The 20,981-nt window shown below is 44.5% G+C and overlaps 1 protein-coding gene across 2 annotated transcripts in view; it reads left to right on the plus strand.

Annotated features, from left to right (window-relative positions):
* Positions 1–19,206, plus strand: part of SLC10A7 (solute carrier family 10 member 7) — a 221,543-nt gene extending 202,337 nt beyond the window's left edge. For both annotated transcript variants that reach the window (XM_006209928.4, XM_031692479.2), the window contains 2 exons: positions 15,724–15,869; positions 18,033–19,206. In XM_006209928.4, coding sequence (XP_006209990.1) covers positions 15,724–15,869; positions 18,033–18,062 — 176 coding nt within the window. In that variant the 3' untranslated portion in view covers positions 18,063–19,206. The remainder of the gene's footprint in view (positions 1–15,723; positions 15,870–18,032) is intronic.
* Positions 19,207–20,981: the final 1,775 nt, after the last annotated feature.

The raw sequence follows: 20,981 nt of genomic DNA on the forward strand, positions 1-20,981 counted from the left end.
ACACACGGACAGCTTAGGCCAGGTGATCTCTCTGGGAGCCTTCTAGTTCTAACATTCAATAATACCCTGATTTTGAAAGATTTCACTGCTAGCTGTAGAACCTTGAGTCATTCGGAGGGGCACCAGAAGATCAGCATTTCTCAAAGGGCAGCCCTTAAATATATAGCAGATTACTTCCTTCAAAAAAAAATGTAGATTACTGGGCCTTAATGGAGGCCTACTGATTCAGAATTTTTAAGAGTAAGACCTTGGAGCCTGATTTTGGTAACACGTTACAAAAAAGGGTATGCTGCACACAAAAGTGTAAAAGTCACCATAGTCCATACACCCGTCATCACCTCGCCGTTTCCAGAGACCCTGGCTCCCCCACCCCGGTCCTTAGGCAGGCGTCTGACCTGGCAGAGCGTTCAGTCAGATTTTGTGTGTGTGCCTTTTCACGATGGTGGGAACCAGTTGGAGCCAAGCTAGGTTCTTGAGGTTTTTTAAACTTTAGCCTGGCTGTGGTGTACCCCACTTTTAGACACTTTTTATATCATCATTAGCCAAAATGAGATGCTTAGGACATAGAGGCTTATGACACACCACTACTGAAAAAGATAAACAACAAAATAAAAAAAAAACTGAGTGGGTACTAGACCCTGATTTCTAGGACTCACCCACTTCATTCTATGACTTCACGGTCATGTCCAGGAGGGGTAAAAACCTGTACCCATTTTTCTCATCTGTGGTGGTGGTTCCCTTATTATTGCCTCCAAATGCTCTCTTGAGTTTCCTTTGCACGGATCTGGTGAAAGCACAGCGTTTGGATGTGGAAGTAGGCCAGTGTTTCACAAGGTATAAGCTGAGCAAAAGGAAAGCATCCATTTAGTGCCCATCATACCAAAAACTCACCCCCAAACTGGAGCTTTCTTCCTTTAAGACCGTGTCTTCCTGGCAAGCTGAGGCTTAAATTTAGGCATCTTTAAAATAATTTCAGAACACCTACTATTTGAAAGTTATCTTTATCTGAGTCCTTTTATGCACGCTGTCTTCTGAAAGGGGAAGTAAGAGGCACACATTTCTTCATTGTCCTCAAGCACGTCCTTTGCCACATCAGGAGAGCTGACAGCAGCCCGTTTCCCACTGCTCCCTGTTCATCTCTGCACCCGTTGTCAGTTGCAGAGGGGATTGTCTAGTATTATTATCATTATTAATATTTAGAAAGTTTGCCTCTAGCAGTACTAAAATGTGCATCACAGAACAACGGTTGTTTTCTGTGTTTGAAGTGAAGAGTCTCACCCAGGAGATCCCCTTCACTTGAAGCCTCTGCCTCTCAATCTCAGCTTGCAGACGGAGACTGATGAATAACAATCACTGTTTCAGAATTGCATCTCTCCCATTAACTATTTGGCCATGCCTCTCCCCAGAAACCCCCTTAATGGAACCAGATGCTATAAACCAGTTTGTGTGGATGTAATGTCATCCATCTCCACGCAAGAATCAAGGAATCCACGCCTGTAGAATGAGGTGACACCCACAGCCTCCTTGTGCCCATCTATAGTCCCATCCAAACGCCTCCAGCCGGATGGTAAAGTTAACTGCCTGTTTTTTAAAGCCATAGGGCACGCAGTAAGTTTTTGACAAGTTACCCCGGGGGCAGAAGGAGGTATAAAATTGGACATAAGATCAATAGATTCCTGGGCCCCCAAGATCTTTGGGGAGGGTATAGCTCAAGGGGTAGAGCACATGCTTAGCATGCACGATGTCCTGGGTTCAATCCCCAGTAATTTCATTAAAAAATAATTAAATGAGTAAACCAAATTTACCTCCTCCCCCCACCCCATCCTGGGCCCCCAGAAGCCAGCTCGTTTGGAAAGTCATCTGTCCTGAGCTGCGCGCGGTAACGGGACTGGAGCAGTGACACTTCCCACTGCTGCCTTTGCTGCAGTTTGCTCTCTGTACTAATACTCTCCCCTGTGTGCTGGTACTACCCTGGTGCTGCTAGAGCAAGCTTTCTAAATATTCATATAATAAAAACCAAGTTCTCTGCAACTAACAGCGAGTGCAGAAATGTGCAGGAAGCCCTGGTGCCAATGAGAAGATGTTTTTAAAACATCACTTACTTTATTCGCGCATTGGTTCCACAAGTGCATATTTAGTGCCTACTCTGTGCCAGACACTGTCCTAGGCCTTCAGGGCAGGTGGAGGCTGGGAGGGCAGGAGATAGCAGTGAACAAAACACAACAAAGTGCTCACCCTTATCCAACCTCCTCTCTAGCCAGGTTCAACAGACAAACACTTAGCCACATGGCGCATCAGATGATGGGAAGTGCTGGGGAGAAGAAGAAAACCAGAAAGGAGGATGGGGGGTTCCAGAAGGAGGTGTGGGGACCTTTTAGGCTTAAAGCGGGCTTTGGATCAAAGACCTGAAGGAAAGAGGGAGCAAGCCATGTGATAGTCAGAGGAAGGAGGTTCCCTCCAGAGGGAACAGTGAGGGCAAAGGTGTGCTTAGCAAGTTGGAAGAAGAGGAAGGGGCCCGTGTTCAGGGAGCAGAATAAGCGAGGGAAGGGTTCTAGCAGATAAAAAATAATGGGAGAGGAGTGGGTGGTATCGTGTGAGGACCTGCCCTGAATGCAGAGGAGAGGGGAAGCTGGAGAGGTGTGAGTGGACAAGGGACAAGATCCAGCTTCCACTTGCTGGGCTGGGCTTGGCTGGGTAGAAGCGCACAGCGGCGAGAAACAGGAAAGTCGGTTAGGAGCCTCGAATCCAGACGAGAGCTTAGGGTGCTTTGGTTAAAGGTAGTAGCAGTGGAAGTGGTGAAAAGCCTTGGATTCTGGTTGTATTTCGAATGCAGAACTCCTAGGATTTGCTGACGAATTGGATGTGGATGTAAGAGAAAGAGGAATCAAAGGTGAATCCCAGGGGTTCAGCCTGAGGGACTAGAGGACGGAGCTGCCACTCACTAGACTGGATGAGATCACAGAGGGACAGATTTGAGCCGTGGGAGAGGAGTGCAGGGCAGATCAAGAGTTCCATCTTGAACATGTCAAGTTGGAGATGTCTTTTCAACATCCAGTGGAGATCTGGCTTTATGAGTCTGGAATTCTGGTCCAGGCCAGAATTTTCAGTATATAGATGTTTGGGGGTTTGGCTTTTTTTTTTTTAATAGTGTTACAATTTTCTTTTTAGAATTTTTTTTTTAAATTTTTATTGAAGTCTAGTTGATTTACAATGTTGTGTTAGTTTCAGGTGTACAGCAAAGTGATTCAGTTACATGTATACAGATATATATATTCTTTTTCAGATTATTTTCCATTACAGGTTATTATGAAATATTGAATATAGTTCCCTGTGCTATGCAATAGGCCCTTGTTATTTATCCATTATATATATAGTAGTGTTTATCTGTCAACCCCAAATTCCTAATTCATTCCTACCCCCACCACCCCTTTCCCCTTTGGTAACCATAGTTTATTTTGTATGTCTGTGAGTCTATTTCTGGTCTGTAAATAGGTTCATTTGTACATGTGGTTGTTATTTTAAGCTATCAGGCTGCAGGAGATCACCGAGGGATGGGTAGGCAGAGGAGAGAAGACCTCTGAGCACCAGGCCTCAGGCACTCCTGGGTTAGGGAAGATATGAAATTACTTTGATAGTAAAATGATGTGAAATTTGAAATCAGCCAGACACACAAGCTGGCTAGCCTGTATTTTTCTCTTGTCTCACAAGGTTGAGGTGAACATTTGATCAGAGAGGAGATGGGAAGCCACTTTGACGCATTTAAAGGAGAAGGTTCTGATATTCATAAAGCTCCTCCTACACGCCAGGCTCTGTGTTAGACGTGTGGGTTGCCATGTTCTCTCATTTAATCTTCACCACAGCTCTGCGCAATAGCTCTTACTGATCCATCGTCCACGCCAGTAAACCAAGCCTCAGAGAGATCGAGTAACTCACCCGTTTCCACAGTGAGCACAGAGGTAGAGCCAGCACACAGTGAGTGGCCATCTGTCTACCTCCAGAAACATCCAGAGTCCTCCTGCTCTCCCCTGTTACCAGACCCGGCTTCTCAACCAGGCTCACGTTGGAATCACCTAGGAGCTGTGCAGAACTCTGCCTGGACCCTCCCCATACCTGTTACCTCAGAATCTCTCAGGGTAGACCCAGGGGTCACAGTGTTTTGAAGCCACCCAGGTGATTCTGACGTAGCGCTGGCGCTGAGAACTGCGGCATCAGGCGACTTCCTGTGTCTGCACCTGCGCACGCTCCACTGCACTCCAGAAAGGGTGCAAGGTAGGAGGACACCTGCTCGTTAGTTGATAAAATGGGCCACTTGTTTGTGCTGATTGGTGAAAACCACAGTCCTCTGCATTGTGATTTGATATGTTAAGTGTTCAGAGTTTAAAGAAAACCAAGGGGCTTAGAAAAACCTCATGGTTTCCAGGAATACCAGGGTTTTTTAAAATTTTCTTCCTTGGCCTAAAATTCTTCTAAATGAGGTCTTAACTCCCCGATTTTTATATCATTGAAAATAAATAAAAGGCAGGAGTAGGTTAGCAGGACACCATCTAGCCAAGTTAAACCACAGAAACGTATCAGTCTTTTTTAAGAGAGATGGATTTAAGGACAAATAACTCTGATTTCTAATCCCCAAATCAAAACTGCCCTTTTCTTTTGTGTCAGAAGACGGCTCTTCTATGGCTTACATTTATCGTATACACGGTACCATTAAGAAGAAAATTACCACAGAGGGTGATTAGTGGTCATGGTGACAAAACCAAAAATGTGTGTTAAAAATAATTAATGTGCATTTGAGTCATGTTTACTCACATTTACTACTTAACTAAGGTTTGGACGCTTTGGGGAAGTTCCACTGTCCATTGGTAAGATTGTGACTGCAGAATCTTCCAAGAAAACGGAGTTCAGGGTATCAGAAGCTGTGGCAGAATCCTTGAAAATGTGTCTCCTGCTCATCATCCTTCTCATTGGCTCGGACTTGAAGAGTTCAAGTGTTTTTCCTTCATTTATATAAAAACACATCTTTAAAAAGTCTGTAAACCTAGGCAAGGCTTTTCCAGAGCCAGTCAGATGGGGCCAGTTCTGTGCTGGGGACCATGTGAAATCTATTCCGATGACCTTGGATTTTCATCATATGAAATTCTCATTCTATTTTTGATGTTTTGCATCCTGTGATTGTGAACACCAGCCAGATTTTCTCTTTGGAAGACAAACGACTCTCCCCTCACAGCCCAGCAAAGGGAAAATAGTCATCTCCCTCCACTTCCTTTCCACCTGGCGCCATAAATATGGCGACCCCCTCCCGGAAGCCACAGCCAGCATCCGAATAGAGGCTCCGTGGCTCCACGCTGTAATGCATTCTCGAATTCCCTGGCTGCTAATTACTCCTACAATGCTGTCAGACAGGTGAGGCTGTACCTAATCTTCCGAGGCAGAAACCTTCAGTTGGTAGAGTTAAATGTTTCATTGTCAGCATCTGGTGAGCCGGCCCAAGCCATTCATTAAACATCTTTTCCAATCAGACCGTACCTGTTTCAGAACAGAAATAACACCAGCTGCTCATTTTGGTCTTTTCTCACCTCTATATTGAGATAAAACTTTCAGCGAATCGGTAGGATGACAGCCCAGGTTACCAACGGCTACAACACAATCTTTAATTTTCCTAATGGGCTCAAAATGGTCAGAAAATGGTCATCAGCCAACTTTCATTCAGAGCAAGTCAAGGCCACGTAAGCAGCTTTGTTGAAAGGTGGGCCTCCCTCCTTTGCACACTTTCTCGTGTGAATATTAAATTCCTGCCGTTGTCACCTTCCATTATGGTGTGTTAATATTATCAAGCATCTCTTATCCCTCGGGTTCCTGAGTCCTCTCACAGATTACCATTTCAGGCAGGTCGTGTGGTGGACGGCACCGAATACAGGAGCCCGCCTGTCCGTATTCACATCCTAGCTGTATCCTATCGCTAGCTGTGCATGGATCTTGGCGAGACCTTTATTCATCTGCGGCCTCAGTTTTCTCATCTGAAAAATGGAGATTATAACAGTAGCCTTACTCACATCGTAGATGTGAGGCGTGAGTGAGTTCCTGTTTGCACACTCTCATAGTAGTGCCTGACCTACCGTGAGCCCTGGATAATTATTTTCTACAGTCAGTGTTCTGTCTACCAGTGTACAAATAAGGCCCAAAATGTCCATGAGCCCCAAATAGGGCTTCTGAAGTCCTACATCAGGTGGGACGGCTGAAAGACTAAAACATGAACGCTGCTCTTTTTTCCTAAACTTTTGATTCCTGGAAAGATTGTTCCTTTCTCTTAATAATGGTCTCAAGACATTCTGTTTGCAGCCTTGTTCATTTACCTGTTCTTTCAATTTACCTTGTTCATTTACCTGCTTTTTCAAGCCTAGCCCTCCCTTTTGGATAAAGGGAGATATATTTTTATACATTATTACATTCTATATTTTATACTATATAAAATACAGTACTTTTTTTTTTGAATTCTGGTCTTGAAACGTGAAGGAAGGATAAATCTCTTAGGAAAGTTCTACATAAACATCAAGTTAGCACAGCTAAATAGCTCCTGACCACACCAGGAAAGAAGTCAGTTGAGTTGTAAAGTCTCCCTAACTGTAGAGGGGAGGCGTGGCGGGAGAGCCCCCCCATCAGGACAGCAGAGGGGATGTTTGAGTCCAACGTGTGACGCATGTTTGCTGGCATCTCCTGTGTGGATTTCCAAGTGTCCCTGTCCCTCTTGTGTGCTGTCTACAGAGATAATAACCATAGGACGTTTTTGAAGCCCCAGAGGTTGGAAATTAAAATTCCAGTTGTACTTATCTGTTAAACTGATACAAGGTTGTCCTATTTCTCTGCCAGAGGTCTAGCCAAGGGGGTTGTTAGCCGTCCTGGAGCTGCTGCTGTTGCCTTTGTGTTCAGCGATTTGGAAATGCCCTTGTCTGCGTGGGTTTCCCGAACCTACCACTGGGACACAGAGAAAACTGGAGAGCTCTTATTTGCATATATTATTTAGCTGTAGCTCACTTTGGATGACTCTCTTGAGAAAAAGGACAAAAATTTTTTCTTCTGTGTCTCATAAAGCAACCATACAGGTCCTGATGCTGTGTGGAGTCACACCAAAGATAACTTGGCCATTTTCAGTTACAGATGGAATGACATGGAAAGAACAGGGAAGCAAACACAATGTAAATCATTGGCCAGGCAAAGGCAGCCCCACCTGCATAGTGAAATACCTTGGAGAATTTGTGCAGAAGACGAATCACTTAGATGGAAGTGAATGAGAGTGGGTCACATGGTCCGTGACCTCCTGTCCCCCTTCCTAACAGGATCTGCAGGGAGTGGACTTGCCAGTCTTTGGAACATTCCGGACGGTTTCAGGAGAAGTTCTAGAATAGCCAGAATTACAGGCAGAATGTAACTCTGGGGCTGGGCAGACTAAACATCACATGGCCACCACCCAACAGGCCGCACCTCTGGCCGGCCCTGGCCGGATCTCGCAGGTCTCCCTCAGATGGACAGCAAGCGGAGCCATCCTCATCAACCCAGAAGTGGGCGGCCTGCCTTTTTACCCACTCTAAAAAAGAGACACAAATGAGAATAACCCAAATATTCACTGAATCCATTTTGCCCGACATCTATTTTCCTAGACAGCAGCGCTGCACTGCCTTCCTCCCTGGCCTGGACTGACCGTTGCTGGGTGGAGTCCGCGCTTTGCCCGGCTCTGGCACGGGGCCGGCCGCCTTCCCTCCCCAGTCAGTAAGAGCATGAATTCCATGAAGGCAAGGGGGTGGGTGCCCGTTTATTCACTGCACCTGGAAAGGTGTCTGAAGACTTACTGCTTGTCAGACATTGAGTATTGTTTCACTTACTGTTTATTAAGGGGGAGAAAAAAAACCTACAACGTAGGTTCATTTTACAGGTGTGAAAACTGAGGTTAAATAACTTGCCCAACCAAGGTAACAGGTGGTAGGTACATGGTTCACATGAGATTCCAACCCAGGGTTCTCTGTGTCCTGTATCTGGCTTGTTAACGGCCACATTGTAATGCCTTGCACAGGCTACTGGAAATAATAAATTATAAACTGCGGCATGAAATGACAGCTATCGTACTGAAAATTAGCTTGCTTCAGGATCATCCTAACTGAAAGCCTTTTCTAATCAAATTCCAAAACTGTTGTTGTACTTTATAATGGCACCATTTCGTACTCTAGAAATGGCATATAATTGCCCCTTTGTTTAGTAATGGAGATTAATCAGTGCCAGTGGGTTTGGCTTTCTGTGACTATTTGTCTCTGAAGAGAAAGACTCTGTGTGTGTGTGTGTGTGTGGTGGGGAAGGGGACACAGATTGGCATTTAGTGATGCTGGAAAAGAGTGGCTGCATCCCCCTCATGGTGACTGCCTTCCGGGATTACATTATGGTGGAGGCCAACTATCCCAATGACTCTTAAAGGCAAATATGGGCTTTGAAACTGAGAGATTCATTACGAAGAAAGAGAGAGAATTCCGATAACAATGTGTAGGACATTTGGATAGTAAAATTATGGATGTTTCTAACTAAGAACAAACTAAACAAAAGTGGGAAGTCTCCATGACGACTAAAGAGAGAAGCAACTGGAGTCCAGATTTGCCAGCAGCTCTCTCCAGAACTCACTGGAAAGTCTGAGAAGGCATTTAAATGGAAAACAAGCCATGTGAATTCAAGCGAATGAATCTTTGAAAGACAGGAAATCATCCAGGTGACTGGAGTACACTATCTCTTAGCAAAGTGGGAAAGTAAGAGTAATATTCAACTTCAGAAGACACAAAGGGTGTTTTTTGATATATTTCCTGTCCTACTGCACAATTAATCCTCACTTCAAATTCTGGATTCCTTGGTCAGCCGGGTTTCTTTCCTTCCTGCCATATCAAATATATTTTTCTCCTATGAAATACAGCCCTCTCCCAGAGGGGGTGTGAACTATTCCTTTTCAGTCCAGTTAAGCAGCAACTAGTATTTGTTCCTGTCCTGTCTGTTTCATTGGGAAACATTGCTTTAGCACCTGTTCGTAAATAATCAGTCATTTACGTATTGAGGACCAGTCCTGTGCTTAAACACTGCAGGAGATGAAAAGTATAAGATTTTGCCTAAATTCAGGGGAAAACAAAACCTACACAAAAGAAAATAAAGACAACATATGGAAATGCTAAATTATGGGATACACCTAGGAAGAGAGGTGTATCTTCAAAAGAGGAAGAAACCAGTAGGAGGCCGCCTTCACCGTGGAGGAGAATGGAAGCTGAGCCCAAAGGAACCCATAGGATTAAGTCATCTAGAGAGAAGGGACAAGATCCAGGCAGGGGCTCAGCTTTTACAGAGACAAGAAAGTGCTAAGCCTGAATCGTGACAGCAATTGGCATCTGAGAATGTGGTTTAATGGAGTTAACATAGGTTAGTGATCAGAAGTAAATAGAGTGTGGTCTAATTCTGCCTGTACCACCTAACAGACGCATGATGTCAGGCAGGTCACTTAAGTGCTCAAAACCTCAGCTTCCTCCTGTTCAAATGGGAAAATTGCCATCTACTTCCTAGGACTCTTGTAAGGATTAAATGAGATAATGCAGGCAAGGTACTTACAAAATGGCGAAAGTGGCGACTGTTCTTGACTGACGTTGAAGAGGGAGAGGATTTGATGAATGGGCGCTGGAAAGTCATTGTAATTCTTGAGCCGGGTATTGGCTTTAATTAATGTGGGTTGTAGGAAGATTAATCTGGCTGCGGTTTGTAGGATTGATGAAGGGGAGAGTCTGAAGACGGGGTTATGTCAGGAGGCGGTGAGACTAATTTGGCTTGATCTTAGGAGGGACTGAATTAGGAAGGCGGCAGTGAAGACGGAGGGAGGAGGAGAATGCTAGATGGAGAAGAGCGTCTCCAGAATGTGGTGACTTGATCTACAAGTAGAAAGACAAATGGGCTTAGTCACAGATGAGCTGCAGACTTAGAGTTGTAGAAACTGGGCAGGCCGGTGACGGAAGGGGTGACACTGGCTGTGCCACACTCACCCCTTGGACAGAAGACAGATGAGGTGATCGGGGCAAGAGCTACAGAAAACAGGCCCCGAGGAGGCAGGGGACCTTGTCTGTGTTATTCTCCTTACATCCTCAAGCACTGGGCACAGCAAGTCACATGCAGCAAAGGCCCTCAAAGTATTTTTTGAATGAATGAATGAAAAAAATGAATAGATGGTGAGAACCTTGTGTATCTACATGTAAGTAAACTCTGAACAATGCTGTAAAGTCGATGGTTTTATATGGTGAACAAAAGAGCAGCCTTCAGTGGGAGATATATAAAGCTCCATATTTAATCTAGGGAGACAGATGTCTGTTTCTCAAGGAAAAATTTAAAACTGTCCATCCGATAGAAACTGGTAACTGTTGAAACTTGAGCACCGATACAAAGGGAATTTTCTAATTCAGGGACTATAAAATAAACATATGTAAAATGGGGGCGGGGGAAACCTTGCTCTTGGACGTATTGTTTTATCCTCTCCATCCTGGGTATAGGATAAAAGAAACCCCTTACTTGCTTGTTAGAAGAAGAAAGCTCTCACTTGAAGTTCCTACTTGGCAGATGTCAGTTGAAAGCCCTGCTTATGGAATATGCCGCCGTGTCAAACTCTGTTGGATAATTTTAGACGAATGTGTCATGTGTGACATGGGACCGCGGCACGCGGCACATGAGTGATTTCCCCAGTGCTCGGATCAGGTAGCAGCGCTCAGGGAACGCACTCTTCATCTCTCCACACGGTGTCCTTGCAGAGCAGAGGGGGAAGGCTTTTGGTGGAAATTACTTTAGTCAGAAAAAGAATCCATTTACAATATGCGCCTTCTAACATCTTTCAGACAATGCATTGTATTAAAGAGGCATTTTTTGATTAATGTTTTATAAACATTTTTCAGCATGACAGCTTAAAGTCCCTGTAAAATTGTAAATGCGTGCGTAGTGTTCACTTCCATAAAGTCAAACGCCAGCTCATAAAGTCTCGTCGGATCCTGTCAACCGTGGTGACACAGAATCAGTACCTGGGAGCATTAAAATTAATTTGCTTCATTTATATTACCGCCGTGATAGCAAGATGAAAAGAGGCCTATATTTAAATTTTACTTGAAAAAGAAAACTCTTTCGAGTAAGTTTGTTTGGTTTTTTAAATTATGGCTTTTTTTTTTTTTTGTCTCTAGTTAATGAATGTAGGGGAAAGGGGGTGTTCGCCTGCACAGTAACTTTACAATGGGAGCTGGAAAATCACAAATCCACTCATTCTGTGCTCTCCCTTTGTAAGCGCTATGAGATGCTCAGAGGTGAAGAGGAAACAGTCGCTGACCCTAGGAAGCTTACAGCTTAGTAAGGAAAACACACACATGCACACACACGCACACACACACACACACACACACGCACGAGGCAGGCAGCGATGATAAACGCAGCAAATGCTAGGCTGGAACGTGCCCCAGGCGGGTAAGCCTACAGTAGACAGAGTTGTGGGACATCAAGGATGCCTTCCCAGAGGAGGCGAGCTGGGAACTGAGGGCTAAAAGAATGGTCAGGTCAAGAAGTGCATGCCAAGCATTCAGGGCAAAAGGGCTAGTGAGGCGAGTCCTCCAGAGCCAGGGTGGGAGCGGGGATGGGGAGGAGGGGGCACAGCGCTCTTCGTGGTGGAGCTCGGAGGTAGCCGAGGGGAAGACCAGAGAGACAGAGAGGGATTTTGTACTCAACTCTGGTCGCAGAGTGGAAAATCGCTTGCTCAGGATAAGACTAAAGGCAGGGAGACTGGTTTGGGTATGGCGTGGGGAGTGCCAGAGAGGGCTGACTGTGCCCTGAAGGAAGGTTAAGGGGAGGTGGGAGTGGTCACAGACGAGCCAGTGGGTTACTTTACTGAGGGCTGGGTCACTTTCCGCTCTCATCAAGCCTCGCCCTGTCACTGTTCAGTGAGTGCTAACTGAATGAATGAGCAGGTGATCCAGTGAATTATTAAAAGAATGCGTGAAGAGAATGGAAGGGTGGTGTATTGCATGGGCTTCTGGGAAAAGTGATGTAGCCGATTTTCTCTGACTTGACTTGAAGATCAAATTTTGCCAAATTCTTGGCCGGGTGACAGAAATCGCAGTGTGGTGAGGGTGGAGGCTCTTGCAGGTTTCCAGACTCTCTCTTTTGTATTTCCAGTGTTTGTCCGGATAGTGCTGGAAACACAGCAAAGATGCCCTAGAACAGAGATAGTAAACTCACTGCTTCCAAACGGTCGCCCTGGGGCTTGGAGATGTGAACTCCCCCTCCGTTTCTCCCAACCTCTCTTTCTACTCTGACCCTCGAGGAAATGAAAATGTACTGAGTGGAAGCTGGTGATATGGGGCCAGGAGGGCAGGTGGGGAAGAAACTGAAGGAAAGCAGGGGGAAAGAAAGGCTGAGATAAACCGGAGATGGTGGAGAAGCTAATAGTGGAAAAGGACAGTAGATAACCGAGTGACTGAAGGGTAAGGCAGAGTTTCAGACTGAGGGGACACTAAGGTTCCCAAAACGAATAGCTTGACTTGAAGCTCTGGGGTCCCTTCCCCTCACTGAGGGACCCGCTTGTCGTGAATCCCCCACGTGTGAGTGACAAGCAAGGACACGGTGGAGGGACTTGGACCCTCATCTCTGGAAGCTGTTTTTCTCTCTGATGCTATTTCCCATCATACTTTTAACATGAGTCCTTGGGAGTGGTGGTGATAGGAAATTTGATTAACAATGAGCAGGGAGACACTGCAGGCATATAAAGTGGTGAAGAGAAATCCATATTTAACTGGACAAGTGTCTACAGCAGCGGCGAGTCATGGTGGAGCCCTCTCTTCCAAACGAGGTGGATGGCTGGATGATGGAGACGAGGTCAGATGAGAAGAGGGCCTCTGTTGTCAGGGCGAGTCAGGCGAACAAACCACCCCTTCAGTACCGGGACGGTTAAACAGTGTTGGAAAACTGGAAAGAGGGAAGGGGACCGTGTGGAAACCAAGGAGTAAGAACTGCAGGAAGTGGCTGGAGCTGGGGAAACAAGGGGAAGAAGCTGGGCTTCTCAGAATCTAGAAGTTTGGAGAGGGCCCGGTGGGATCTCCAAGGAGGGGCACAACGGGCTGTATCCGCTGGGGCCGCCTAGAAGGCGCTGTTGCTGCCGGAAACCCCAAGCACCTCCTTCTGCAGCCTTCCTCTAGCGCCCCCTGTTGGCGGAACCGTCTAGGGAGCCTGCTGATCCGGAGCATTGATGTTTGCACCGCCCCAGCGCCGTCAGTGAGCCGTGCGCGGGACGGTGTGTCTGAAGGTGAGAGCTAGGAGCTGACGAACCAGCACAGGGCCTGAAGAGAACTGCGTACCCATTGATATCAGGGTTCAAAGAAGGTAGAAGCTCACTTGTATACTGGAAGCTTCTCGAGGGCAGTGACTTGGCTCCGTCTTGGCTCCGTCTGTCAATCGGGGGTTCCCTTCCCTCTACTGGGGTAGGCCTAGTGGTGATTACTGAGCTCGTCGCTGACGTGAAATCACAGGAGCAGCCGGGTGTGAGGTCCGCCGCCCCTGGGAGTGCTTCTGGGAGGGGCCCGAGGGGAGTGCGTCCCAAAGGGACTAATGAACTAGAAAGCACTTTGTAGACCAGTCCCTATACTGCTTAATGAAGCCACTGTCCCCGTGGAATCTTGAACTGAAGACCTTGGGGGCCTTGACTTTACCTGACACAGAGAACTGGAAACCCGGGTTGCATGGCTTAGTCAAGGCTCCATCACCTGCGACAGTTTTCGGACTCCTAGGTGTTTCGGTCTCCTCCTGAGTGAAAGGGAGCAAACGGTAGTTTGCCTCAGCCCGCCAGGGGTGCTGTCAGTTTGTAAGGGAGAGTGCTTGACACCACTTGACAGCTAGTAAGCGCTCACTGCACACTAACCATTATCATCCTTGTTAACTGCTATCTTTGTGGACCGAATTCGTCACGCTATAGCGAATTGCTGATTTCCCTTGCATTTAGATACCTTGTGTGTCTTGCTTATTGGAACATCTGCCCTATGACCGGATCTGTGAGCTTGCTGGCATTTGCTGAAGGATGACGCAGGCTGCTTGAATTGAGCCGAAAAAGCGTAACTCAGATGATTTAGCCTAGCAGCCATGGCCCTTGAATTTTGGGTCAGAAACCCCTGCTCAGATAATTTTGAGAGACAAATCCCTCCATATTTCTATCATTTGCTCCCCTTTGCCCTACTATGACTCCACCCCATCCCCAGCTTCTTCACATCATCCCTTTGGGCCAAATAACCTTTCCTGGAAGCAGGAGGGGAGCATATGTTCAGGTCCTGTTAATTTCTCATCGGAATAACTTTCCGGCACTATAATATTAGATACTGCTTTTCAGCTACAAATGGATTAAGCATTTTATTTTCAAAAAGAAAGCTCCTCTGTTTCTTAGACATAAGCTGTAAAACTCTAAACACGTACGTTTGAAGCTTCGAGAGAGACATTGGGAAGAGTAAGCATTTGCAGTTTATGGCGATGAGATGTGAGGCTGTGAAAAAGAAAGCAGCCGTGAAATACATGTTTGCATAAAGGTTTGAAATTTATTAGAAGGTAAAAATAATTGAAAAAGCAGAGCATTCCTCACCGGGTTATAATAAAAAGTTATTTATGTGCCATCACTGCATGTATTTAGGACCCTGGGTCCTTTTCAGTGGCTTTTCTCAAAGAAACAAAAAGGAAGCTAAGCTTTTAAAGCCATGCAGTTGAAAAAGCCGACACACACACACAGCTGTTCAGACAACTGGGCCATCTTAAAGCAACTGGTGATACTAGCCAGTCTGAATTCTGTTGTAGAAGCTTAATAGGTATGCACGATAGGCAGCTGCTTACAAAACAGACATACCTAGCCCTGGGTATAACAGAATGGTAGACTCAGAAGCAGTATTCATTTATCTGAGTTCCATTAAGGCCTTCACTGTGGGGTTTAATCATTCAGCATAGATTTTAGAATTCACCTGCTGTACACAATATTGCATAAAGCGCTGTGGGATTCTTGGCCAAAAGAGAATGTGCAGTGGGGGAGGGTGTGGCTCAAGTGGCAGAGCACATGCTTAGCGTGCATGAGGTCCTGGGTTCAATCCCCAGCGCCTCCTCTAAAAAGTAAATAAATAAATAGACCTAATTGCCTCCCCTCCACAAAAAAAAAAGAGAGAGAGAGAGAATATGCAAGGTTTGATTAATGCCATTTGGCTAAAGTACCCTCCTACTTATGCCTATATATATCATACATTATCTGACCATATCCTTTCAGCCCCAAAGTGAACTTTGGGGGCTTTGAAATGGTGCCTCCTTAAAGACTAACGGAGTGTTTCACCACTAAGCAAGAAAAGATCCAGCTTTAACTGCTGCCTTACTAATATTCCTCAGCTTTCTGGGAGCAACTCTATTCCTCACTATCTTCTAGTGCTAGAAGGCTGCTAACTGGCAGTGAAAGTTTTTGGTGCCCTCAAACGCTGACCAGTGTCAATCTGTTCTGGGTAGAGCTTAGAGCTTTATGTAGTGAAAGGAAGATGGAAAGATTTGGTGACTCGTTTTAGTTCTGCGAATCCGCATGGGAGAAAGATGGTGCGTTCCAAAGCCCAGTTTGAATGGCGTACATCTTTAATTTCATGACAGACTGAATTTGCCTCTAGCTTTTCTGTCTTCTTTGTTCCTCAGGGATTCCGATGCTGAAGATCGTGTTTGCCGGCCATGAGCACCTCTCTTTAATAGCCGTCCCCTTGCTCATCTACCACCCAGTGCAGATCCTTCTGGGAAGTGTGTTGGTGCCAACAATTAAGTCTTGGATGGTGTCAAGGCAGAAGGTGAGACTCTTAGAAGGATCTTATTTGGATCCCAGTTGGACTGAAATGCTTTTTCCGAATCTTAGCTGTTCAGACACTAACTTTTGCTAACCTAACCTTGTTCTCAAGTACATAGTTTCTTAACTAAACACAGTAATAATGGTGCATTGATCCATTTCCATTTGAACAGGAAGGCTGAGAGTTAATTGTTCTATATTGATATAAAAGGACAATTATACTTGAAATGCAGTTTTTAAAAGCACTTTTTAATTTGTACATAGTGAAGGGCATATTGCAGTGTCGGAAAGGTTCAATAAATATACTCAAAATACATGTGCCCCTCCACTTAGGTGCACACTGTCTTTCCCCACCCAGTCATCCGTATGCGTCCTGATTTCACATGCCTTTCTAAATATGAGAGCACCTGGATTTATCTAGAAGGCTGACTTTATTTTTAATTTTCCAGGCACATCACAGCTTCTTTGTACTGCCAAGCTGTGTGTTTGGGAATTAAAAAATAAAATTTCAGTAACAAAAGAGGCCACACAGTGATGTCAATTTCACCACCCCGGCTCAGAAGTTGTGTGACTTACTTGATATTTGCGGATTTGATTTCCTAAACTATCAGCCAAAAGAAAACAAACTGAGTGATTCTACATGCAGCACAGACCACGGAGGGGCCCATAGAGCTGGGCTCCTTCCCAGCGGCTGGGGTCTTACGAGGCTTCTTTCAGCCTGTTCACAAGGTGGCGACTGTCATCAGGATGGAGTAAGAAGCGGAGACAGCCAGTGACAGAGCGCCCGCGTTGTGTCCTCAGTGTCCTGAAAACGGAATAGCCCCCACCACCACCTGTGGAGCTCCGTGTACGCTAAGCACGTCCCAGCCTTTACTAGGTTCAGAGTGTGGACCCTTGAGCCAGCTCTGCCACCTTCTCATCACGTGACCAGGGGCATGTGACTTCATTTCTCTGTACCTGAGTCCCTGCCGCACAAAGACAGATGATCACATCTACTCTTCAGAGCTGTGGAGGATTATGTAGCAGGCATTTGACAAAAGCTAGCTTACAGAATCACTGTCATCGTCACTGACATTCATTATTTTCTACAGCACTGTCTCTAGCAAGCTCTGCCCTCCCCGCTGAACACGTAGGAGAGGCCCAGAGAGCAGACAGTGTGCCCGGGGCTGTGGGTGACTGAGCCAGTGCTGGAGTTAGGACTTGAACCCTGGTCTGTTTGCCCCCCAAAATCTTTACACTACAATGATGCTCCAAACAGAAATACAACACTGCTTGTAGAAGGAGAGCCCTGGGTCCCCAGAATCCTACCTGAGAAGGCAGCCATCCAGCACCTTCACTCATTTTGTTATTGAACAAAGCATTGGTGATCACCAGTCTGTGCTGGGTACCACTCCCGGCCACGGTCTTCCCACTCAGAGTTGGTAGAGCAGCGGTTTAGTAACTTCTTTCTTTGACTATTGATTCCCTTTGCAAACTCCTATTTGTATTTATGCTCATGTTTATCCGTGTGTACGTGCATGAGATGCCAGAACTTACATGTAGAAATTTTGACAAGGAATGAAGAAAATTATTTGAAAATCCTAATTCCCCATTGATAATATGCAGTCATCGTGAACAGCCGATTAATCAGAAGGAAATTTTCTCCTAAATGTTTAAAGGCTCTGGAATTTCTCCTACAAAGGAACAGAAGCGTTTCCAAAAAGGAAACTAAATTGGACAACACCGTTCATTTCGCCTTGCACAGAAACCACTCCAGATCAGGGGACCACTGGCTAATGTAGAATAATCCAGGAGGCTTGGAATATTTAGCCATCCCATCTGGCCACAAAAATAAATACAAAGTGTCCATCGTAAGGGCATCCATGATGGTCTCCTCTGCTTTACAGACAGTGCTGATTGAGGTCCACGGCCACCGCCTAGTGCACTGTGGATGGTCTGGTAGCCATGCCGGGCTAGGAGAGATGCGGGGTCTGCGGGCCAGTGAGGTCGGCTGGGGTTGGGGGCGGATCTATTTGGATCCAGGGGTTTGGAGCGTTGGTTATATAATGCTCTCTGGGTGGGCCTCTCCTTTCCTTCCCGTAGCATAAATTATCTGGTGTTAATTGATGCTTCCACTTTGCTCGTGGATACCGTCCAAGTCTGAACGTCATGTTTTCCTTTCTTGTAGGGAGTGAAGTTGACGAGGCCAACAGTATAACGCAGGAAGCACTCTTCACGCGGCGATGTATATATGTACAGGATTGTACAGACACACTGTTCCGAAGACTTGTATTTGTGAATGTTGCTTCGATGCATATTTTATTTTTTTACACAAAAATATGATATAACTGTTTAAGTGCCTTAAAATGTACTTGACGAGAGCGTTATTCACAAGACCTACTTTGTGGGTTCCTGCCAGGGGTGGTACAGTATTTTGGAGTTGTTTCTTTTTTTTTTTTTTCCTAAGGCAGGAAATAGTCATCATAGGTGACAAAAAGCAAACATGCTTTCCTTGTACCACCTTCCGTGCAATGCAGCTCTCTCCTAGTTACTGTACTGTTCGAAATGAGGTCGCAGCATCAGGAAAATGCCCTTCTTGTGACAGTGAAAATTTCCAAAGTCTTATTCACGAATACTTTGATTTACCATGCGATTCTTTTTTTCTGCAACTGTGACATGCCTCTTCCTTATCAACCCAGCAGGGGTCATAGATTGGATAGATGCTGAAAAGCATAAGTTATCTGCATTTCTTGACATCACTTTTTAAGACATTCCTTCAAATAGTTTCCACACAGAAATTCCTCAATTCCATTATAGGAGATTGCTATATGTCTGAAATTTGTTATAAGCTGCTTCACAGAAAGGGTCTGATGTTTGAGTTACGAGTAAAAGTTATGAGTAAAGTTTTAAGATAAATTGCAGGGTTTGGGTTTCAGGATTTTCAAGATTATATTTCAAATGTTTTTCCTTTTTCTTCCATAATTTCTTTCTTACCTGTTTTCAAACACCCTTGCAAACTCGTAACAGCCAAATGTGAGACACAAAAATGTCACAGTCAGTTTGAAAGCAGCAACATTAGTGATGGATTATGTTCACAGCCCGCAACTGAGACCAGAGTGTTTCTCCTGTTACACGGAGGTGCTGAGTGTGATCTCCCCTCTAAGCCGGAAGCAGCCTGTTACGTACCTTGAATTAAGCACACTTAAGGCATTTGGGACAAGTTATTAAGGACCATTTCCTTGGCAGATTTGACAAATGTTTGCAACACTTTCTTAAAAAAAAAATCACATCGCTCTCATGAAGAAATGAAAATATAAAGTCATAGATGCAAACAAATGTTACAGACACACATTCTGTTTAGCTAGATGGAACGAAAAATAGACACAGAAAATGCAAAACCATTCATGAACCAAAATATCAAGCCAAATTAGTTCCCAGTTGGGCATCAGCTTTCCACAGAGTATTCAATGTCTGCTTCTACTGTAGCTGGAAGAGCTTTCACGACCCAAATAGAGAGGGAACAAAAGAGCAATATATAGAAATAAGGGAACACTGTTTCCTGCACACCATTCTGTCACAGCCCGTCTACGTGTCTTTTCTTGATTTGACAGATGATATTGGCATCCCAGGTCACACGGAGGCCACCCGTACATCTTCAGCAGCTATTTTGTTGTTTTCTCGACAAAAAAAAAAACCGCATCTTAAAAACTTACCAAGTTTATCAGTAGCATAAATGCACATGATTACTCCCAGCTCTCATCTTGTGTTGCTTCTGACTTATTTCCATGTCATCGAGCCTCCTAAATCCCACAAGAGTTAGCCTCGGTGTAAGTCTGAAGGCGAGTGCCAGACCCTGCAAAAATCTCTGCTCAGCAGGCTTGTTTGTCATGAATTCCTATTGTCAGGATTTCACTTGCGTCTACAACTACAGTAGTTTTGCTCGATTCTTTTGATACTTAACATATGGAGCACAGAAAGGTGTTCATGTTTTGTTCCTACAGGCTTCTTTGAATTTCAGAATAAATGGAATTGTCTGTCTGAGCTATCATAAAAATCTCCTCCCTAGCATTAGAATACTGATTGTTTTCCCCCCCTAACTTATCTACCTCTATTATCTGACACCTCCAGTAGGTGTGATTATGGGATAAAATTCAGCCGAAAATGCTATAATGTTCTGTCTCTTGCTTTAAAACAATGTGTTTTGTTTTCAAATAATCTTCTTTACATAGTGAATTTTGGTGGCTCTATTGGTATGTTTATGCTTGTTTCTCTTTTTACACAAATACTGTGTGTATTTTTCCATAAAGAGCAAAAAATAAATAAAATCAAAATTTATTTTTAATTCATGCTTACTGGGATTTAATTATTCATATCTCAGGACATGTCCTTATCTTTACACACTATTTTATGCATTTGTTTTGTCTAAATGTATTTATGAAAGAAATAGATTATATTTATGTTTGTTCATTTTTCCACCTGGATTTTTTTATTTTTAAATGGTTGTTATGAAATTTGATTTTTTTGAATGGGTGTTCATGTTCATCTTTTCATATGCTCTTTTCTCAGTTTTAAAATTTTGTGGGTTTTTCTGTTGAATTCTTCCTTATTCTGGTTAAAACTAACACACCTCTGGCTAATGTTCAGTGTTTATTTATGCTAAATACCAAATTTTTTCAAAAGGGTTGGTGAAATAATGAAGTGGATTATTTATGATGAATGGAAGATAAAAATAATTCTGTGATTAAACAGAGATGTTTCAGAAATCACAAGGGAACCTGTGGCTCATTTTTAACCTGAATTCAGATGCACGTGTAATGCCTTCCAGGCATCTATAGCCTTCTCTTGATTCGTTCGATCCTCTTCTATTATTTGTGGTTAACTGGACGTAAGTGTCGTAATCTTCCCAGGTATCCATCTCAATATCTCCACTCCACCATCATGATAGAATCCAGAACTAGCACTTGTTAGAGACTTTCTCTGCATCAGAGTTGAGGACCAAACTAGAAACATACCCAATAAAGGGGCAGAATTTAGGTGATCTGAGTTTTAGCTACCCTTGTCAAATTTTTCAAGAATAGGAAAGATGAAACCTTAGAATGCAGAAGCTGTTTCCAAACCCAGAGTTTCCTGATGAGCA

Source organism: Vicugna pacos, chromosome 2 (genome assembly GCF_048564905.1).
Source record: "Vicugna pacos chromosome 2, VicPac4, whole genome shotgun sequence".
Classification (NCBI taxonomy): domain Eukaryota; kingdom Metazoa; phylum Chordata; class Mammalia; order Artiodactyla; family Camelidae; genus Vicugna; species Vicugna pacos.